This window comes from Drosophila rhopaloa, unplaced genomic scaffold, assembly GCF_018152115.1.
Source record: "Drosophila rhopaloa isolate 14029-0021.01 unplaced genomic scaffold, ASM1815211v1 contig_190, whole genome shotgun sequence".
Classification (NCBI taxonomy): Eukaryota; Metazoa; Arthropoda; class Insecta; order Diptera; family Drosophilidae; genus Drosophila; species Drosophila rhopaloa.
In genome coordinates, this window is record NW_025335073.1 from 3,538,168 (window position 1) to 3,557,967 (window position 19,800).

General features: G+C 43.7%; 1 protein-coding gene across 2 annotated transcripts in view; it reads right to left on the minus strand.

The window, feature by feature from the left end:
• LOC108041495 (unconventional myosin-VIIa) overlaps positions 1–19,800 on the minus strand; it is a 1,185,777-nt gene that overhangs the window by 686,661 nt on the left and 479,316 nt on the right. For both annotated transcript variants that reach the window (XM_044459306.1, XM_044459307.1), the window contains exon 6: positions 8,209–8,783. In XM_044459306.1, coding sequence (XP_044315241.1) covers positions 8,209–8,783 — 575 coding nt within the window. The remainder of the gene's footprint in view (positions 1–8,208; positions 8,784–19,800) is intronic.

Consider the following 19,800-nt stretch of genomic DNA (forward strand, 5'->3'; position numbering starts at 1 on the left):
TCACCGCCTCGATTCCCACGAGGACTGTCCCCAGCTCTTCTGCGCTTAGGAGCGCGCTGCCCACCGCCCGTAGGAGTAGGTTCTTGGCAGTTTTGACACCTGCCTCCCATAGTCCGCCCATGTGCGGAGCCCGCGGTGGTGTGAACACAAATTCGCATCCGCTTTTTGATGCGAATTCGCGTATCGCGTCGGCTTCGTCCTCTATCCTCTCTCGAAGGGCCCGGAAGTGGCGACTCGCTCCGACGAAGTTCGTCCCGTTGTCGCAATGGACGACTTGGGGACATCCTCGGCGCCCAACGAACCTTTGAAAAGCCAATAAAAAGGAATCTGTGGTTAAATCTGAAACAACTTCTAGATGAACCGCTTTGGACGCAAAACAAACGAAGAGCGCAATGTAGGACTTATACGGAGGCCGACCACGAATTTTTAATGTCGTATAGACAGGGCCACAAAAATCGACGCCACATATAGCAAATGGGCGGAGAGCACGGAGACGATCTGCGGGTAAATTTCCCATAATTTGTGTCATTAGTCGAGGCTTACACTTAAAGCAGCGCATGCATGATCGAACTATCTGACTGCAGACCTCCTGAGCGTTTACGATCCAAATACGCTGTCGAAGGAGACTCACAAGGGCTCGTGGACCAACATGAAAATTGGAATGGTGAAGATGCCGAACATAGCTCTGCACAAATTGGGAGCGTTTTGTCAACAACAATGGAAACTTGGCCTCGTATGATATAGGAGCATTAGCTAGTCGCCCCCCAACTCGCAACAAAGAAAAGTGACACCAAGTCCCCTTGTCTTCATGGATGAATGGATTCAATCGCTGAAGACTTGGGCCAACTCTGGATCCTTTACGAACCTTTTCTCTTTCTTCATGATACTCGTGCTTCTGTAATATCTCGACAATTTTTAGAAAAGCTTCATTATATTCAGTCGGCGACAAAGTTTTTTCAAAAACCATACTTTTGTCTTTGCATTTTCTTATGAAGCGGAACATATAAACAAATACCCGAAGCAGTTTAAGGTGTGACGAAAATCCCTCGATGACATCTACCAAATCCAAATTTCTTACAGCAGCGGTCAGTCCTTGTAGTAGGACTTCTTCATCTAGTTCAAAGTGTGCATTCTGGGGCCAGTTTGCATCTTCCTCTTTTAAAAACGCAGGTCCAGTAAACCATATTGACTGTATAATTTCGTCGACGTCACAACCTCTTGATACAATATCTGCTGGGTTTTGTTTCGTTGGAACATGCCGCCACGTAGCTTCACCTGACCACTCTTGAATCTCCGCTACTCTATTCGATACGAATGTGGATAATGAAGATGGATGAGACCGGATCCAATGAAGCGTAACTTCAGAATCCGACCAATAAACAATCCGTTCGATAGGTACCTTTAATAGGGGCTTGATTCTGTGGCAGAGATCTGCGAGAAGGTGAGCGGCACATAACTCAAGCCTTGGGAGTGTTTTAGTCTTGAGCGGCGCTACTTTAGACTTTGAAGTCAACAGCGATATTTTATAACCTTCTGCAGTTTTGCTACGAATGTAGACGCAAGCTCCATAAGCTCTTAAGGATGCGTCAGCAAAGGCATGTAATTGGACCGGTGACATCGGATCGGTATGCACAAACCGGGGAATAGATATTTCCTCTAATTTAGACAATGTAATTTTTATCATATTCCAAGCTGTTTCCAAATGAATAGGAATCGACTCATCCCAATCTAACTTATTAAGCCAAAGTTCCTGCAATAGGATCTTTCCTCTAATTACAATAGGACTTAATAAGCCAAGGGGGTCAAACAGCTTCGATGTCACCGATAGTATGTTCCGTTTTGTCGCTCGGAGACCCATGACAGCAGTGTCAATTTAAAATTTGAAGGCATCTTCGTTAGGCAACCACGATATTCCTAACGCCTTAGTTGACTCTGAGTCCGAGATGGGTATGGATTTAACTGTGCTCTCAGATGCGGTAACGTCAGGTGAGTTTGAAAACCACTTTGTCAATTCAAAACCTGCAGTTTGAAGAACCTGAGATACTTCAGACTTAATAGTCTTTAACTCCTCTACGCATGCAGCACCAGTCAACATATCATCGACATAAAAGTCGGATTCAATAACCTTAGCAGCTCTAGGAAAAGAAACTTTGGCAGACTCACTTAACCTTTTTAAACACCGAATAGCCAAAAACGGGGCTGGTCCAGTACCATATGTTACGGTGTTGAGCTTGTATAATCTCAAGGACTCAGAGGGGTCTCTTCTCCACACTATAAGTTGAAACTGCCTATCTGCTTCATTCACCATCACTTGGCGATACATTTTCTTTACATCGGCGGTCAGGGCAAACCTATGCAGCCGGAAGCGCAGTAACGTTGAGTACAACTCATCTTGGATTGTCGGCCCAACCATCAAAATGTCATTTAGAGACTTCTGAGTTGACGATTTACAAGACGCATCGAAAACGACACGTAACTTGGTTGACGTACTTTGGGGTCTCAGAACACATTGATGTGGGATAACATAATGTGGAGCAGAAGGAAGTTTATCTGTAAGAGACATATGACCTAAGGAAAGGTACTCCTCCATAAATTCTAGGTACATTTCCTTCATCTCAGGGTCTCGAGACAGCCTTCTTTCAAGCGACAAAAACCGCCGTTTTGCAACTTCAAAAGAGTTGCCTAACTCATTTGGATCCGATTTAAACGGCAGTCTTACTTCAAACCGACCTGATGGCAAAACCTGAGTAGTCTTCCGGTAGTGTTCTTCACATAACTTTTGCTCAGGTGACAGAATTTTCTTTAGAGATGGCATTTCTTCCAGTGACCAAAACTTCTGTAGTGTGCTGTCAATAGACACTAAAATCTCTTCACTACAACTGAAACTTTTCACAACTTCTGTAGGGGAAGATGCCTTATATCTACCCGATACAACCCAGCCGAAGAGGGTTTTCTGCAGAGTTGGAAAGTCAGGACCTTGTCTAATTTGTCCAACAGCTAATAATTCGAAAAATGATTCTGCTCCTATTAACATATCTATTCTTTGTGGCTTGTAGAAATAAGGGTCTGCTAGTGGTAGGTTCTTTGGAATTTTCCAGTCATTGATATTGACCGACTGGTCAGGATGATATCCTGATATTGATTTCAAAATCCAAAAATCGAAGGAGAACTCACTACCATTTATACGCGACTTCACCATTGTGTGTACCTTCTTCTTAACTTGAGAATTGGACTCGCCAATACCAAGTAAGTTTATACACGACTCCTCTTTACGGATCTGTAAGCGGTGAGCAAGGTCCTCTGTTATAAAATTCGTTTGGGACCCAGAGTCAAGAAGTGCTCGGGCCCAAATATATTCACCGTTTTTAGTTCTTACACTTACGATCGACGTGGCTAAAATCACTCTGTCCAATGATGTCGCATGCATAACATGTGACGTGGAAGGCTGATCTTGATTTAAAGAGGGAGAAAGAATCTCTTGGGGTGGTGGCAACGCTAAACTATTTTCGGACACTGTATATCTATGCAGTAAAACGTGATGCGAGCGGCCACAAACTCGACACTTATTAAATTTGCATTTTGAAACAGTGTGACCCTTTCGCATACAATTGATGCATAAGGAAGCAGATTTTACAAAGTCAAACCTTTGCATTACCGAAAGGCGACCAAACGGACCACAGTTTGCTAGGATATGGTCTCCTGCATTGCAATAGCTACAACTTTGCTGGGATTTACTGTTGGACGAAGAACAAGAAAATGAGCTGCGATTATGTGGCTTGCTCGACATAACTTTATCTTGCTTTGGTTTCGTCGATTCTTCAGCGGATAAATGCTGGTATCGGCGGTTTAACATTTTTTCAAAATCGGACCAAAGCGGTAACCTTTCATAATCTAATTGTTCTTCCCATTTTTGTTTGGTCACTGGGTCTACTCTGTTCAAAACAAGATAGATCAACATTGCATTTGAAATCTTGGTGTCGTCTCCTATCGATAACAAAGAACCGTATATAGATGATACGGTGTCGATAATATTTCTTAAAGACGAAGCTGACTGTTGCGTTATTTTCGGAAGACTAAACAATGTTGAAATATTATTCATAAAAATTAAACATTCGTTATCATACACTTTTTTCAGGCTGATCATAGCCTTTTCATAATTGCTCTCGGTGACTTGGTATGCCTTAATAGTTCCCAAAGCTTCACCAGAAAGACAAGAAATTAAGTGATTGAATTTTTCTATGACGGGAATGCTGTCGTCTTGATGAACAAGAGTTTCGAAAAGGCTAATGAAATTCTTAAACTCCGAATATTTGCCGCTGAATTTCGGCAATGCCAAATTCGGAAGTCGAGCTCGAGTTGGGGCTACAGAAGCTGATCCAATTATTTTGGTCTCGCTTGCCGTCTTCAAGGCTGAGATAAGCGACATTATTTTTGCCTTGGTAATTATTGAAAGCTCTTCCAACTCTTCTCCGAACTCATCGCCATCATCTAAATCTTCGATCTGTTCTTGTATTTGAGTTGCCTTAATAATAGAAGCATTTAAAATCTCTAGCCGACAAGTTAGTTCTACTTCTTGGATCGGAATCTGGCCGGCTTCTATTCGATCATTTAATCGGCGGATGCTCATCACTGGTTTTTTGAGCTTATTTTTAAGATCCGCAAGAAGTTCAAGAGATTTTGGCTTATCTGGACTCATTTTAATTTATTTATTTTTTTTTTTTTATTTTTTATATATAAACCACGAAATAAATAAATATATATATAAATAAATTATTTATCCAAGAATAATAATTAATAAAATAAATAAGTTTTAAAAGAGGATAATTGTTCAATTAGAATGACGACAAAATGTTAAATAAATTTTCGAAACAAAATACTAAGAGTAATGACAATTTAATTTAATTATTAAATTTGTTCGAAAAAATTATTTTAATAATTATCCACAACGAAAACGACGAAAAAAAATATTAAATTGAATATCGAGCCACGAGGTATCAAAATTAACAGTGGTTGCAAATGACGGCAAAAATCAGTATACCCGTCCGAATGCAGGGTAGCGCGTCACTTTGATCTTCAGCGCGCCAAACCAAAAGTCCAACAACAATTACAACGATGCTAACGGCAGACAAGCGAAGCGAAAAAGGAAAACGAAAAAGTTAACCGCTGCAGCTGCTTGTATATGAGGACTTATGTATTGGTTATATATAGCGGCTGGGATGATTTTACCAACTATTAATTTTCGAGTTTCAATAAATAAATTGGGGGCGACAGTGATTGCAATAATATAACACAATTATGTAAATGTTGCGTCCAACGGAGGTTCAAATAGGTTATAATGTGTATGTGTATATGTATGTGTATATAATAAATTTTAATATAATTTTTTATTTTTATTTATTATAAATAAATGCATGCACAACTAGCTCTACTATATCGATACGTCTGTGCCAAGAATTGAAAGCGAGGTGCAATTTTTCAGCACAAGACAATAAACAATTAAATTGTTTTTCTTATAAACTCAAGCTTTCAATTTTTTGCACAAATACCTCAGGTTCTGCTTTAGGGTCTTTCAATCCAGCTTCCACTTTCCTTTTGCACATTGAGCAGTCGCAGGGCATCCCTCTGGCAGCAGTTCTTTTTGGCGAACAGAGTATTTCGCGACCGGCACGATATTTTAAGCAGGAGCTGCTGTGTATTTCCTATCCACACCGACACGCCGCGGGCAACAAAATCACTGTGTATATGTGTAATTGAGTGCTTTGAACTCCACTTGCACTTGCACTTTATATATATTTTTTTTTTTTGGTTTGTGTGTCACTGTCACTGGTTTCCAAATATTAATAACTTTAACGTCCACCCGGGAGCGCCATGAAAAATTAGATAGTTTTCTAATTATCAAAACCGAGAAAAAACTTGGCGGTGGCTAAAATTATTATTTGCGAAAACGAAAACGGAAAGAAAAGGTGTCGACGGCTCAAATCAATTTCAACGAATACTTCTATATTTTTCGACAAAGTACTTAGAGCCTAGCTTAACGAAGGTTGGCGAAGACGGGGCGATTCGCCGAGAGCGAGAGAAAACTTTATTATGCTCCCGCCTTCGCCCTAAACTAACTTACACTAAACTTCAAGTTTTTTAACAATTTCATTAAATTCAAATTTGCGCGAACAAACAGAGCTGAATAAAAAATCCGAAAAGTCGGTTAAACGAATCCGCTGCTTTCGTAAGGCAAACTTTCATCTTTTAAATACTTTTATATCCGGCTATGACTGGTCCGAATTTTATTCATGCACTAACGTGGCTAAGGCCGTTAAGTAAGTTAAGCAAGTAATTACAGAGGCATATCCAAATTATCCGCCATCCCAAAGCTTTTCGAAAACACTATTACACCCCATTTGCAACATCTTTGTAGATCGATTATATCTCCATGTCAACATGGATTTATAAGGCGAAGATCTACGACGACAAACCTCTTGGAGCTAACGTCTTTTGTAATAAATGGCTTTAGAAAGAACATGCAGACTGACGTAGTTTACACTGACTTTAGTAAAGCGTTTGATTCAGTAAATCACTCGCTACTTATATTAAAGCTAGACTTATTAGGGTTTCCATGTGATCTTCTAACATGGATCTCAAGTTATCTGAGTGGTGGAACTCAACGAGTCCTCTTTAAAAACTCGATCTCTGATTTGATCCGAGTTACTTCAGGCGTCCCACAAGGAAGCCACCTTGGCCCACTTCTTTTTACTTTATTTATAAACGATCTCCCTCTAGTCTTGACAAAGTCGCGTGTCCTTATGTACGCAGATGACGTTAAGATATGCCTGCAATATAACGAAATTTCTAGCAGTTTAGACTTACAATCTGACCTAAACGCTTTTCAAACATGGTGTTGTGAAAATCTTTTGGATTTAAATAGCGCTAAGTGCAAAGTAATGACATTTTTTCGGGTGAACCCACAATATGCAACGTATACGCTGGGTGGTTGCGCGTTGTCTAGAATTACGCATGTCGATGACCTCGGCGTCCTCCTTGACCCTAAACTTAAGTTTTGTGACCATATTACTTCTATGGTGAATAAAGCCAGGGGAGTACTTGGATTTATTAAAAGGTGGTCAAAGGAATTCGATGATCCCTATGTTACAAAGACTCTCTTCATTTCACTAGTCCGTCCAATCCTGGAGTACTGTTCTGCAGTTTGGAGTCCTCAGTATGGTGTACATATAGACCGGAACTTTGCAAAAGAACTTTTTATTATTTGCTCTACGGGGCCTTAACTGGAATGCAAGCCTTATTTTACCATCCTACTCTAGTAGACTTCTACCATCCTTAGTAAACCGTAGAACGATGCTTGGCACAACTTTTATCTATAAACTTATTCACGGGGATGTGGAGAGTCCCGAGTTACTGGGTCGCATAAGCTTCTCCGTGCCTAATACAATTACCAGGAACTATGTTCCTCTTACATTAAATATTTGTAGATCTAACTTTGATATGCATGAACCGTTTAGAGTGCTGTGTAACGACTATAATAGACTATACCACATTATTTCTACTACCGACTCTTTGCCAAGTCTAAAATCATTAATTTTATCTTACCTAGCACAAAATTAGTATTAGTATTAGTCTCGTACGTATTTGTAATCTTAGTGTGTCCGCTTCTACATTGTGCTTTTAACTTCTCGCGATCTCGTTTTTACGCCTATTAGGCTCCGCGCGTAACAAGCAATGCTTGGTGTCGTAAGGGCCACTTGTTTGCGCTGATCATAGTGCATCAACGTCCGAAAAAAAAAAAAAAATATATCTGGCCTCTACGAGGTCTCTAAAGTGTTTGGTGATTTGTGTGCTTTAGAGTGGACATGACCAATCCTTGAACTAAACGGGTACTGCGTAAAAAAGCAAGAATTCATTCGGATAGACAGACGGACATAGCTTAATCGACTCGGCTATTAATACTTATCAATAATATATTTACGTTATAGGGTCGGAAACGCTTCCTTCTACCTGTTACTTACTTTCCAAATATAACAATCTACCCTTGTTATCTACGAGTAACGGTATAACATGGAAATATTGTTTCCAATCGTGACATCGAGGTTAGAAAGCAAACAAAAATCGATTAATGTATACAGACATACACATAGACTAGTTAATATCCAAACAAAAACTAAAATAATATAGTTTCAAATAATTTAATAAGATAATTACCTCTTTAATTTTTAAAGGGATTTCAGTTATATTTCCTCGAACATTTATTTGGCGAATTAATAGAACATTTTGAAGATCACAACGCTTCAGTCCCAGAAGGCTAGAAATGTTGGAAATAGCTTCCTGGTCTGAATTTGAAAAATCGCAGCCTTCTCCATCAATGTCCATAAAGTCTATATTACCCAACCACAATATTGAGCTTAAGACTTTAAAAACGCCATCTATTACAAATTGGGGAACTTGTAAAACCGTAAACGCCATGGTAACGGCATCGAATTTCTTTGATTCTAAAGCCATATTGATTTGTTCAGTACTCGTAGTATTTAGATATTTATAAAATTCAGGTGGCTTTAAATAAAAAGCCTTCGCTACATCAGTGTTTTCCTGTCCCTGTGCCACTAGCTGATACATTATATGGTAGTTTCGCTCCCCTTCGCTTTGGTATGTTATCCGAGATTGTTCAAGCAGGTAATCTTGAATAACGCATCCTTTTATACAGTTGTGGTCATCAAAACAAACTTGCATAAATTTCCCAAATCTAGAACTGTTATCGTTTCTTATCGTTTTAGCATTTCCTGTAAAGAGTAGAAAAACAATATTATTAATAAAATTTCAAACGTTTAAAAAACAAAAGGTTGACTGAAACTTTCTTTGTTTTCTATTTTATACTATAAACTATTTATTTTTCAGGATATCAAAACATTTTTAAGCGGGCGTAAGTTTGGGTCAAAATTTTGATCGGTGTTTACTGGAAGAATGAATTCCGACAACAAGGTCATGACGTTAGACCAAACAATTGCACTTACCAAAACAAATAATTGACAAAACAATTGTACTAACCAAAACAATATATAATCTGATTACTGGGTTCTATGTACGTTAATTAGAATGGAACCCAAAAATGTCACCGGGCACGAGGCGCTAATCAGCGGTCCCCACAATTATGCTCGTTATTGCCAACGTCGGGCCCTTTGCCCGGTTCTTTTGGAGATTATTTTAGTTAGCATTAATTAGCTTTTAACAGACAGAAAAGAATCCAAACGGATTCCGAAATAATATTAACTGTTAAAAATATAAATTTACGCATATGAATATAGATAAGTATTAGCAGTGCGTTAATATTAACATCTGCACTTCAATTATGTAAACTAACATTTAATAAATATAGTCGCGAATAAATAGTCAAAGCAGCACGACGTGTTTTATTTTACGCTTCCGCCAAGACTTTCCTAACGAACCAATTCATTCAACAGGTTATGGGCTCAGTCGCGATCAAACACTCTCCGAGTCAAGACGTGCCTAAATTCTACGTGGAAGCTACGCTTAAACTATCAATAACAGTTACTCGAGTTGCGAAAACAAAACACAACAAAAACATAACAGTTGTTGCTGATCAGCAACCGAAAAAGTGTTGTTGTCAACATGAGCGACGACGAAGACAACGCATCGGTTTGGAGCTGGCAAAGAATTAAACCTAAGCCAAAGGGAATCAAGAGACAAAACCAAGTTTATCCGATATTGCTAAAGAAAAAACTTGCCCTGAACACTGCACCCTGCACTAGCTCTAATCAATTCGCTATCCTAGCCGAACGCTCGCCAATTGAAAAACGTATTGATGCAGACGAAAACGAAGCACTGGACATGATAACTGAAGACAACATTGATGAACTTGCCAAGCAGCAACAAGACGTGGAGTCCAAAGGTCATTCTGTTAGGAGTATAAATAACATTAAAAGCCGTGGAAAAAGAGCCATTAAATCTGTTCTTCCTTGACATTGAGCCCAACAATAATAACAAAGACATATACAAAGTTAAGCACATTGGTAACGCAATTGTTAAAATAGAGCCCCCTCATAAAGCAAAGGACATTGTTCAGTGTCACCGTTGTCAGGAATTCGGGCACACAAAATCCTATTTTTCCATAGGTGTGTAAAATGCTCTCGTAAGCATCCCAGCAACATATGCCCAAAAGATAAAGAACAACCAGCAAAATGTGCGAATTGCAACTAAGATCACGCTGCCAGCTACAAAGGGTGTAGAGTCTATAAGGAACTCATATCAAAACAATTAGCTACTGGTCGCAAACAGATGCACAATAAAGACTAAAATAAAAACAATTCTGTTAGATTTCAATTATCTATTCTGCCTGATAAGGCGACCCAACAACCAAAAGATTACCAATCATACGCTCAAGTTGCTGCAGGAACTCGTAATTCGAATACTTCTCTAGAAAGAATAAAACATCTTTTAGAAAAACAATTTGAACTCACCAATAACTTACTTAACATGATAATGTTACTGGTCAATAAATTATGCAAATAAGTCCAAATTTAGGAATATGGAATGCCAATGCACAATAGCTCATATGCTGGACAAGCCATACAAAGTCATATCTGCTTCCACAGACATTAACGCGTTTAAAAACCACCTAGAAAAAGCCATAAGCCTAGATATTTCGTTAAAAACAGGAGAGGAAATAGACTATGCTGTGGAGCACCCACAGAAACCAACAACCAAACCAAGTGTTCCTTTCTACCGAAACTCGAGAAAAAATTCAACAAAAAAGAGACATGAGAAAACGTTGGTAAGAAATCCCCTATCCTGCTGAAAAAAGGTTATACAACAAAGCTGCATCTGAGCTTAAACAACTGCTGTCAAATTTACGAAATGAATCTCTAGCTGCATATCTGAGATATTTAGACCCTAATTCTTGCAACAAAGAATATAACCTGTGGAGAGCAACTAAATATCTATAGAGACCAGCAAAAAGAAACATAATCATCCGCAAAAGCAATGGAACTTGGTGTAGATCCTGATAATGAACAAGCAGAAGCAATTTCGTGACAGAAATTAAATGCTTAAACAACAAAAAATCACCAGGCCCGGATAGGATAGACGGCATTACTCTTAGAACTCAACCACCAAAATGCAGAAGGTTTCTCACACTAGTATTTAACGGTAATCTCAGGCTAGACCACTTCCCAAGTCAATGGAAATGTGCAGAAATCATTATGATTCTTAAGCCAAACAAGACAGAAACCGTCCCATTAGTCTGTTGACAATATTTTCGAAAGTATTTGAAAAAAAACTACTGAAGAGGATGTTTCCAATTTTGGACGAACTTGCCATCATTCCTGAATATCAATTATGAACAATGTCATAGGGTTATCAATGAAATTGTATCCGCACTTGAGAACAGAAAATACTGTACTGCTACATTTATTGATGTACAGCAAGCCTTTGATCGTGTTTGGCACAATGGATTAATCTATAAGATAAAGAAAAGGGTAGCTGCTCCCTACTATTTACTACTGAGATCCTATTTGTCTAAGAGATGATTCTACGTGCAGCAGACAAATGATACGCCAACACTACTTCTCATAAACGGAGGCGTTTCTCAAGGGAGTGTATTGGGACCAGTCCTTTACACTTTATATACGGCAGATATGCCAGTAACAAACAACTGTACCGTTGCAACATATGCTGACGATACAGCCATTCTGGCAACAAGCTCATCCAGAGATGAAGCATCTCATCTCTTGCAATGTGAGCTCAGTCTGATTGAAGCCTGGTTTCTCCGCTGGAAAATTAAAATCAACTCCCTGAAGTCCGTTCAAATAAATTTCGCACTAAGACCAGGAAACTGCCCAAATCTCACACTTAACGGCTCAGCAATTCGACAAGATACATGGAAGCCCCACATAATGTCAACAACTCAGACTGAAATCACTGAAAATGTCTTGGTTGCTAAGTCGAAAATCAGCAGTTACTTTGGATAACAAAGTTCTTCACTATGTAGCATATCACGAATGATTCTAACAGCAACGAAAGGTGGTGGGTGTAGCTTCAAGAGGGGCACGCGCTGGTTCCGGCTCGTGTTTTCGTCGGTGTTTACGCCGCTCTCCCCTCGTTTAAACTGCCCGCGCTTCCCTCGTAGCGAATGCCCACTCGCCCGCACTGGCCAGGCTCTCCCGCTCTCCCGCTCTCCCGCACTGGACGCTTGCGATTCCAGGCTCTCCCGCCTTCCCGCTCCCGGAATCTCTCCACTGCGCTTTGAAACGCAGCGTTCAATTAGGTTTAAGTTAGTCTTTCATTGTACCACTAGTGAAATACATCGCCCGGCCGGTCCGCGCTATAACCCGAAAAGTTCACCGAGTTTTTTTGTTTCATTACTTTGCGCACCGCGATCGAGTGTCTCTTCACCACGTATTTTCCAGCTTGCGACCCGGCTACGTGCGACAGCCGCAACCACCGACGAAGCTGCCCCCAAGCGACGACATCCCCGACGCCCCAACTCTTCATTTTTTGGTCCTTTAATTTATTAATTTATTGATTTATTAATTTGTTTCTTCGGTTTCACTTTTTTTTTTTTTTTTCAAAAAAAAAAACGCCCTTTCCAGTATTTTGTCTTCTTATTTATTGAGCTTGGTAAATCTGCAGATACATCGATACTCAATTTTTTCTTTTGGGGATAAAAAGAAAAATTCGAAAAAATACCACCCGCATACCACTGAAAGGTATTATTTTTGTTTTTTTTGTCTCCGAATATTTTTTTTAAAATAAAGAAAAACAAAACCAATAAACTCCAAACACTGCCGGGGACATCCAATCCCATCCTAATTCGGCCAACCACCCACTATAAAATACTAAACGACAAATACCTCATCCAATCCAGTATTTTTTCAGTATTTTTATTTTGTGGAATTTTTTTGGTATTTTTTTTTTCCATTCTTGCTCTATCGTTCCACCAAAAGCCTGGCGAATATTTCAATAATAATTCAGCCACGCATATCGACTATTTTTTGAGCTAGTCGATATCCTATTTCCACCGGTCCATAAGTGGGTCCGTAATTGTTTCTCTGATTTTTGTCCGAAACATCAGCGCGCACATTCCATCCTAACAGCATCCTAGTTTGGTATGTCCGGGGAAAGTTCCAACAAACTATCCCCTGTTCCATCACCGAAAATACCAAAAATCACGGTAAGGACGCCCACACCTAAAAAGGTCAAGACGTCACCTCCCAAAAAGGCTCCTTCTTCCATCGAAAGAACCACGCGAGCCAGCACAAAAATGGTTGCAACGGCTGCCGACCTCGCTATGAGCCAATTTATTGAAGTCTCGGATCGACTGTCCGAATTGGAATCGCGGATAAATATTCCCTCGGCGGTCCCTCCTACGTTATCCGTCCTCAATATTCGCCGAGACGAAATCCGAGAGGTATGGATCCGCATCAAAAAAGAATACGATGCCTGTACCGCATGCCTTGTAGCAGCCGGAGAAGGTGCAGCTGACAGCTTGCCAGTCCTCAAGGCTAAGTACGGGTATTGCTACAGCGCGTACGAAAGGTGCGGTGCCCAGATAGCAGACATGATAGCGCAAACTCCGCAACTTCCGCAACCTTCCCCAACGCCAGCTGATCCTTCTCAGACATACATTCCGTCAGGCTGCCGGCTTCCGCCGTGCGATACCGAAGTTTTTACCGGCGACTATCTTCGTTGGCCAACCTTTAGGGATCTATTCACGGCAATTTATATCAACAATCCCAGACTCACTCCGGTCGAAAAATTATTTCACCTTAATGCTAAAACGAGTGGCGACGCTCACAATATAGTTTCAAATTCACCCCTTACTAATGATGGCTTTCGATCAGCGTGGGATAACCTCACTGAGCGTTTCGAAAACAAGCGATTGTTAGTAAACAGTCAATTAAAGATACTTTTCAATGTACCGTCCGTCACACAGGAGTCTGGGTCAGCCTTGAAAGAACTTCAAAGTACCATCCAGGGTTGCCTTACTGCACTAGAAATGTCCGGTATTCAGGTCGAAACTTGGGATTGCCTCTTGGTATATATGTGCTCGTCCAAACTCCCAAAGCTTACGCTTTCCCTATGGGAGCAGTCCCTCCATAACAAAGCCGAGATCCCTACGTGGCACGAGCTGAACGTTTTCCTAACGGAGCGTCACAGGACACTAGAAGCCATAGATGATGTACGACCATCAGGTTCTAGTCAGACTCAGCCCAGGGCATCCACTTCCAACTCGGCGTCTCGAAGAATAAATTCATACGAGACAAGGGTAGCACCTAGGCAACTTAGAGGGTGCGATCTCTGTAATAGAGAGAACCATCCTGTACGCACATGCGCCAAATTTCTCCAGATGACGGTCGACCAACGCATCGCATATATAAAAAGAAAACAGCTGTGTTTAAACTGCTTTGCGCGGACACATCAGTTGCGCGACTGCGAAAGCGCACATAACTGCTTCACGTGCCGCGGCCGCCATCACACGCTCCTACACCGAGGCAGCCCATCCCCAGCGCGCGCAAATCCAACGCCAACGCCCAGATCCAGACCAAATACTCTCGGTCCCTCGGCTGCCAGTGGCACGCAGTCAACGCTTCAGAATTATTTTGCGGCAGGCACTAGGTCAGTCCTCCTAGGCACCGCTATAATTAATATATGCCATCGAGGTTCCAATTTCCAAGCGCGAGCCTTAATAGACTCCGGATCTGAGGCGACCTTCATCACTGAGCGCCTTTTCAACCTGATTAAACTGCCGTTCCAGGTTATCCGAGCACAGGTCTCAGGACTTAATCAAACGGTCTCCGCTGAGACCAAAAAGATCTGTCAATTCACGATCCGTTCTCCAACCCGGCCTAGCTTGCAGTTAAACACCACTGCCTACGTGCTTCCACAAATAGCCGGAAATCTTCCTTCATGTCCGCTTCCGCAACATTTCCTGCGAGACCTTCCCGAACTTCCGCTAGCGGATCCAAAGTTCTATGAGAGCGCACAAATAGATATTCTAATCGGGGCCGATATACTTCCATCCATTCTACTAAGCGGTACCCGAGCGAACATCTGTGGCTCGCTTCTCGGTCAAGAGACTATTTTCGGCTGGATTCTAACAGGACCAGTACCAGCTCCGAGGCATGATCAAATATCATCCTTTTCCACGCAAGTTGCACACACGTATGAAGCGTCTCTCGATAAACTCCTCACCAAATTCTGGGAGGTGGAGGATCTGCCAGTAAAAGTGGCAAAAGAATCCGACGTGATTTGTGAGGACAATTTTCTTCGGACCACCACAAAAGACGAAACCGGCAGGTATGTCGTGAGTCTCCCTTTTCGAGATCCTGAGAACATTAATTGCTCCCTGGGACATTCCAGATCCCAGGCGCTGGCTCAATTCTTAAGAAACGAGCAGCGGCTAAAAAGGGACAGTACGTTAAAATCCAAGTACGACTCAGTTATTCAAGAATATCTCGACCTCAATCACATGAGAGAAGTCCTTCCTACCCACGATTCAGCATGTTACTACCTGCCACACCACGCAGTGTTAAAACCGGAGAGTACGACCACCAAACTTCGAGTGGTATTCAACGCCTCCAGCCCTTCAGACAATGGGGTCAGCTTAAATGATATCCTTCATGCTGGCCCGGTCCTACAGTCCGATCTAACCATCCAGATCCTGAAGTGGCGATATTTCCGATTTGTGTATAGTGCTGACATCGAAAAAATGTACCGGCAGATCTGGGTAGATCCGAAGCAGACAGCGTTCCAACGTATCTTATTCCGCGATAGGGAAGGGTACATTCGAGATTTTGAGCTAAAAACTGTTACGTTTGGGGTCAATTGTGCACCGTTCCTGGCAATTCGGGTACTGCAACAGCTGGCGACCGACGTGCAACTAACCCATCCGAGGGCGAGTAAAGTTATTCGTGGTTGCATGTATGTCGATGATGTCCTTTCGGGAGCTGACTCTGCAGAAGAGGCTCACCTCACCATTCGCGAGTTGCAGAGTGCCCTCGATTCGGCTGGTTTTCCATTAAGGAAATGGACCTCCAACCACAAAGAAGTTCTGGCTCATATCGGAACCGATCATCTTCTAAATGCCGATTTCCTCGAAATAGATACGGAAAGCACGGCGAAAACTCTCGGAGTCCGTTGGAAAGCAACATCCGATGAGTTTTTCTTCGCCCTCCCCGACCTATCCACCGAAGCTACACTCACAAAACGGCATGTTCTCTCCCAAATTGCGAAGCTGTTTGATCCAGCAGGCTGGCTCGCCCCTTTCGTGGTCTGTGCCAAGATTTTCATGCAGGAGATCTGGCTGCGTGATCTAGGGTGGGATGATGAACTTCCCATTGAACTGTGCCAAAAGTGGCGTGATTTCCTTAAAAGCTACTCAGTCCTAGATCAAGTCCGAATTCCCAGATGGGTTTCCTTCCGCCCAGAATTCCGAGTGGAACATCACGGATTCTGTGATGCCTCTCAAAAGGCGTACGGTGCTGCGATCTATGTGCGCGTCGAGATGGGGCACACGACGCTAGTGCATCTTCTCACGGCCAAGACGCGCGTGGCGCCAGTAAAAACTGTGTCGCTTCCCAGACTAGAGCTGTGTGGAGCTCTATTGCTATCCGAGATGGCCGAATCCATCCTCCCCCATATGCCGATGCTGTCCTCGAAACTCCATTGTTGGACCGATTCCACGATTGTGCTTGCATGGCTAGCCAAACCAGCATGCCAGTGGACAACGTTCGTTGCCAATCGGGTAACAAAGATCACCCAGTCCACAGAGGCAGCCAATTGGTCGCATGTTCAATCCGAACACAATCCAGCTGACTTGGCCAGTCGGGGCGTGCCATTACAAGAACTGGTCGACAACTCCCTGTGGTGGCATGGGCCCACTTGGTTGCAAAAGCCACGAGATCAGTGGCCTGCCCAAAGCACCGATTTACAGGTGACCGAAGTGGAAAGGCGTCCTGTCAAGGCCCACGTTGCGTCCAGTCCGACAGAGGACATCCTTGATCGCTTTTCCAAGTTAAATAGAGCTTTACGGGTCCTTGCGTATGTCCACCGTTTTGTCCAGCGATGTAGGAAACAGTCGCCGATTCCGGAAGTCCATCTAGAAGCCCAAGAACTTGTCGCCGCTGAACGGCTCATGGTCATTAGCACTCAGCGCAGATATTTTGCTAACGAATATCGCTGCTTGAGTCAAAAGCGTCCTGTGTCCGCGGCAAGTTCCATCCTCTCCTTGAACCCTTTTCTAGATGAGAAAGGGCTTATAAGGGCGTGCGGCCGAATAACGGCCTCCGAGAATTTGCGATATGATGAACGACATCCTATAATCCTCCCGTACGAATGTGCACTCTCTCGACTACTGGTAAACTTTACGCATCTCATAACGTTGCATGGAGGTAACCAGTTAGTCGTACGTCTCACCCGGTCCAGATATTGGGTTCCGAAAATAAAGAACTTGGTAAAGGCCGTTATTAACTCCTGCAAGGTCTGCGTTATCCATAAGAAGCGATTGCAAGTTCAGATGATGGGAAGTTTTCCGAAAGAGCGAGTCTCTTTTTCCCGGCCATTCACGTACACAGGGATGGACTACGCCGGCCCTTTCGACATAAAAAATTACACAGGCAGAGCTTGCCTAATTACAAAAGGGTATGTGTTGGTTTTCGTGTGTTTCTCTACGAAGGCCATCCATCTAGAGCCTACATCCGATCTGACGACCGAGAAATTTCTCGCCGCTTTCGCTCGGTTCGTATCCAGAAGAGGTTGTCCCCGTCAAGTGCAGTCCGACAATGGGAAAACCTTTGTCGGCGCTGCCACCCTGCTCTCCCGAGATTTTCTACAAGCCGTAAAAGAGTCTGTGACTGATGCGTATAGTCATCAGCAGCTCAACTGGCAATTCATTCCTCCGGGGGCACCCCATATGGGAGGCCTGTGGGAAGCGGGTGTCAAAAGCTTCAAAACCTTCTTTTACAAGTCCACCGCTACTCGAAAGTACACTTTTGAAGAACTTTCAACCCTCCTAGCGAAAATTGAAGCTTGTCTAAATTCCAGACCGCTATCTCCTATGTCTGAAGATCCCACTGATCTCTTAGCATTGACACCAGGGCATTTTCTAGTCGGCGGACCTCTTCTGTCCATAGTGGAACCCGAATTAAAAGGGGAATCCAAGTCCATTGTAAATCGGTGGCAACACTTAAAGGCGCTCCATCAACAATTCCAAGCTCGATGGAAAGAGGAGTATCTCAAAGAGCTCCACAAGCGTAACAAGTGGCAGTCCCCGACCGCAAATCTCCGCGTTGGCGACATGGTAGTCGTCAAGGAGGACAATCTGCCCTCGAATGAGTGGCGCCTTGGCAGAATCGACTCTGTCTTTCCGGGGGCTGACGGCAATGTCCGTGTCGTCAGCATTCTCACGGCACGTAGGATTATCAAGCGTCCCGTGACCAAGGTGGTTCTTCTGCCAGGAGAACCCTCCAACCGTCTTCCTCAACCAACATCCTCCACATAATTCCCCAACAATCCTCGCCATCGAAGCATCTCAAATCATCTTTTTTTATCCATTACTCCCCACCAGATCACATCATGGTTCCTCGTCCACGCAGCGCTCAGGCATTAGAAAGCAGACGTACTCGAGGTATACATTCCTACCGATGCCGAGTCTGCCGTGGAATCCATCCGCTTCGAAAGTGCCAGAGGTTCCTAAAGCTGAGCGCAGAGAAGCGGCTTCGGGCAGTGCTGATTAATAAGTACTGCTCAAATTGTCTCGCCCACGAGCACTCCGACGGGAGTTGTCGCAGTGGCGACAAGTGCAAAACGTGCAACGGCAAGCACCACACGCTCCTCCATATGCACGAGCGTCCCCTGCCGTCGGCTAATCAACAGCGTTCGCGCCGGCAGAATCCGCCAACTCGCCAAGCGCTAGCCCCGGCAAGGCGCTCGGCATCCGCCGCTTCTCAGCAGCGCTCGCGCCGGCAAGATCCGCCAACTCGCAGAGCGCTTGCCTCTCCGCCGCGCTCAGCCTCCTCGGCACCGGCTCCGTCACTGGCGTCCATTCTCCAACGGCACAGCGTCAATGTCCTGCCGACGGCCATGATCACTTTGGAGACCGGGCTGAAGACCTTCGACACGGCCGCCCTCATCGACCCGTGTACACCGACGAGCTGCATCGACGCATCATTGGCATCCGCGTTCCGCTTGCCGACTACGACCGTCGGCGACGAGAGCATCTGCACGGCGACAATTCGGTCAAAGTGCGACAACGGCTTCAAGCTAGAGGTCGTCTTGAAAGTGGAGCCGAACGTCCGCATCCGCACCCCCATCCGAGAGCTCTCGGACACCGTGGTCGGCAGATACGGAGACCTCCCGTTGGCCGACAAACGTTTCTACTTGCCGGCAACCATCTCGGTAGTCCTGGGTGCGGATGTCTACGCCAAGGTCATCCGACCGGGCTTCCATCTGGTCGACGAGGGACTCCCAGTGGCCCAGAAGACGGCATTCGGGTGGATCCTGTCCGGCGCCTGCAGTCAAGCCTAGGCGACAGGAGTGGGCTTGTTGTTTTTTCTTTCGCAACGCTAGCGATTGCAAGGGGGCGGAATGTTTACGCCGCTCTCCCCTCGTTTAAACTGCCCGCGCTTCCCTCGTAGCGAATGCCCACTCGCCCGCACTGGCCAGGCTCTCCCGCTCTCCCGCTCTCCCGCACTGGACGCTTGCGATTCCAGGCTCTCCCGCCTTCCCGCTCCCGGAATCTCTCCACTGCGCTTTGAAACGCAGCGTTCAATTAGGTTTAAGTTA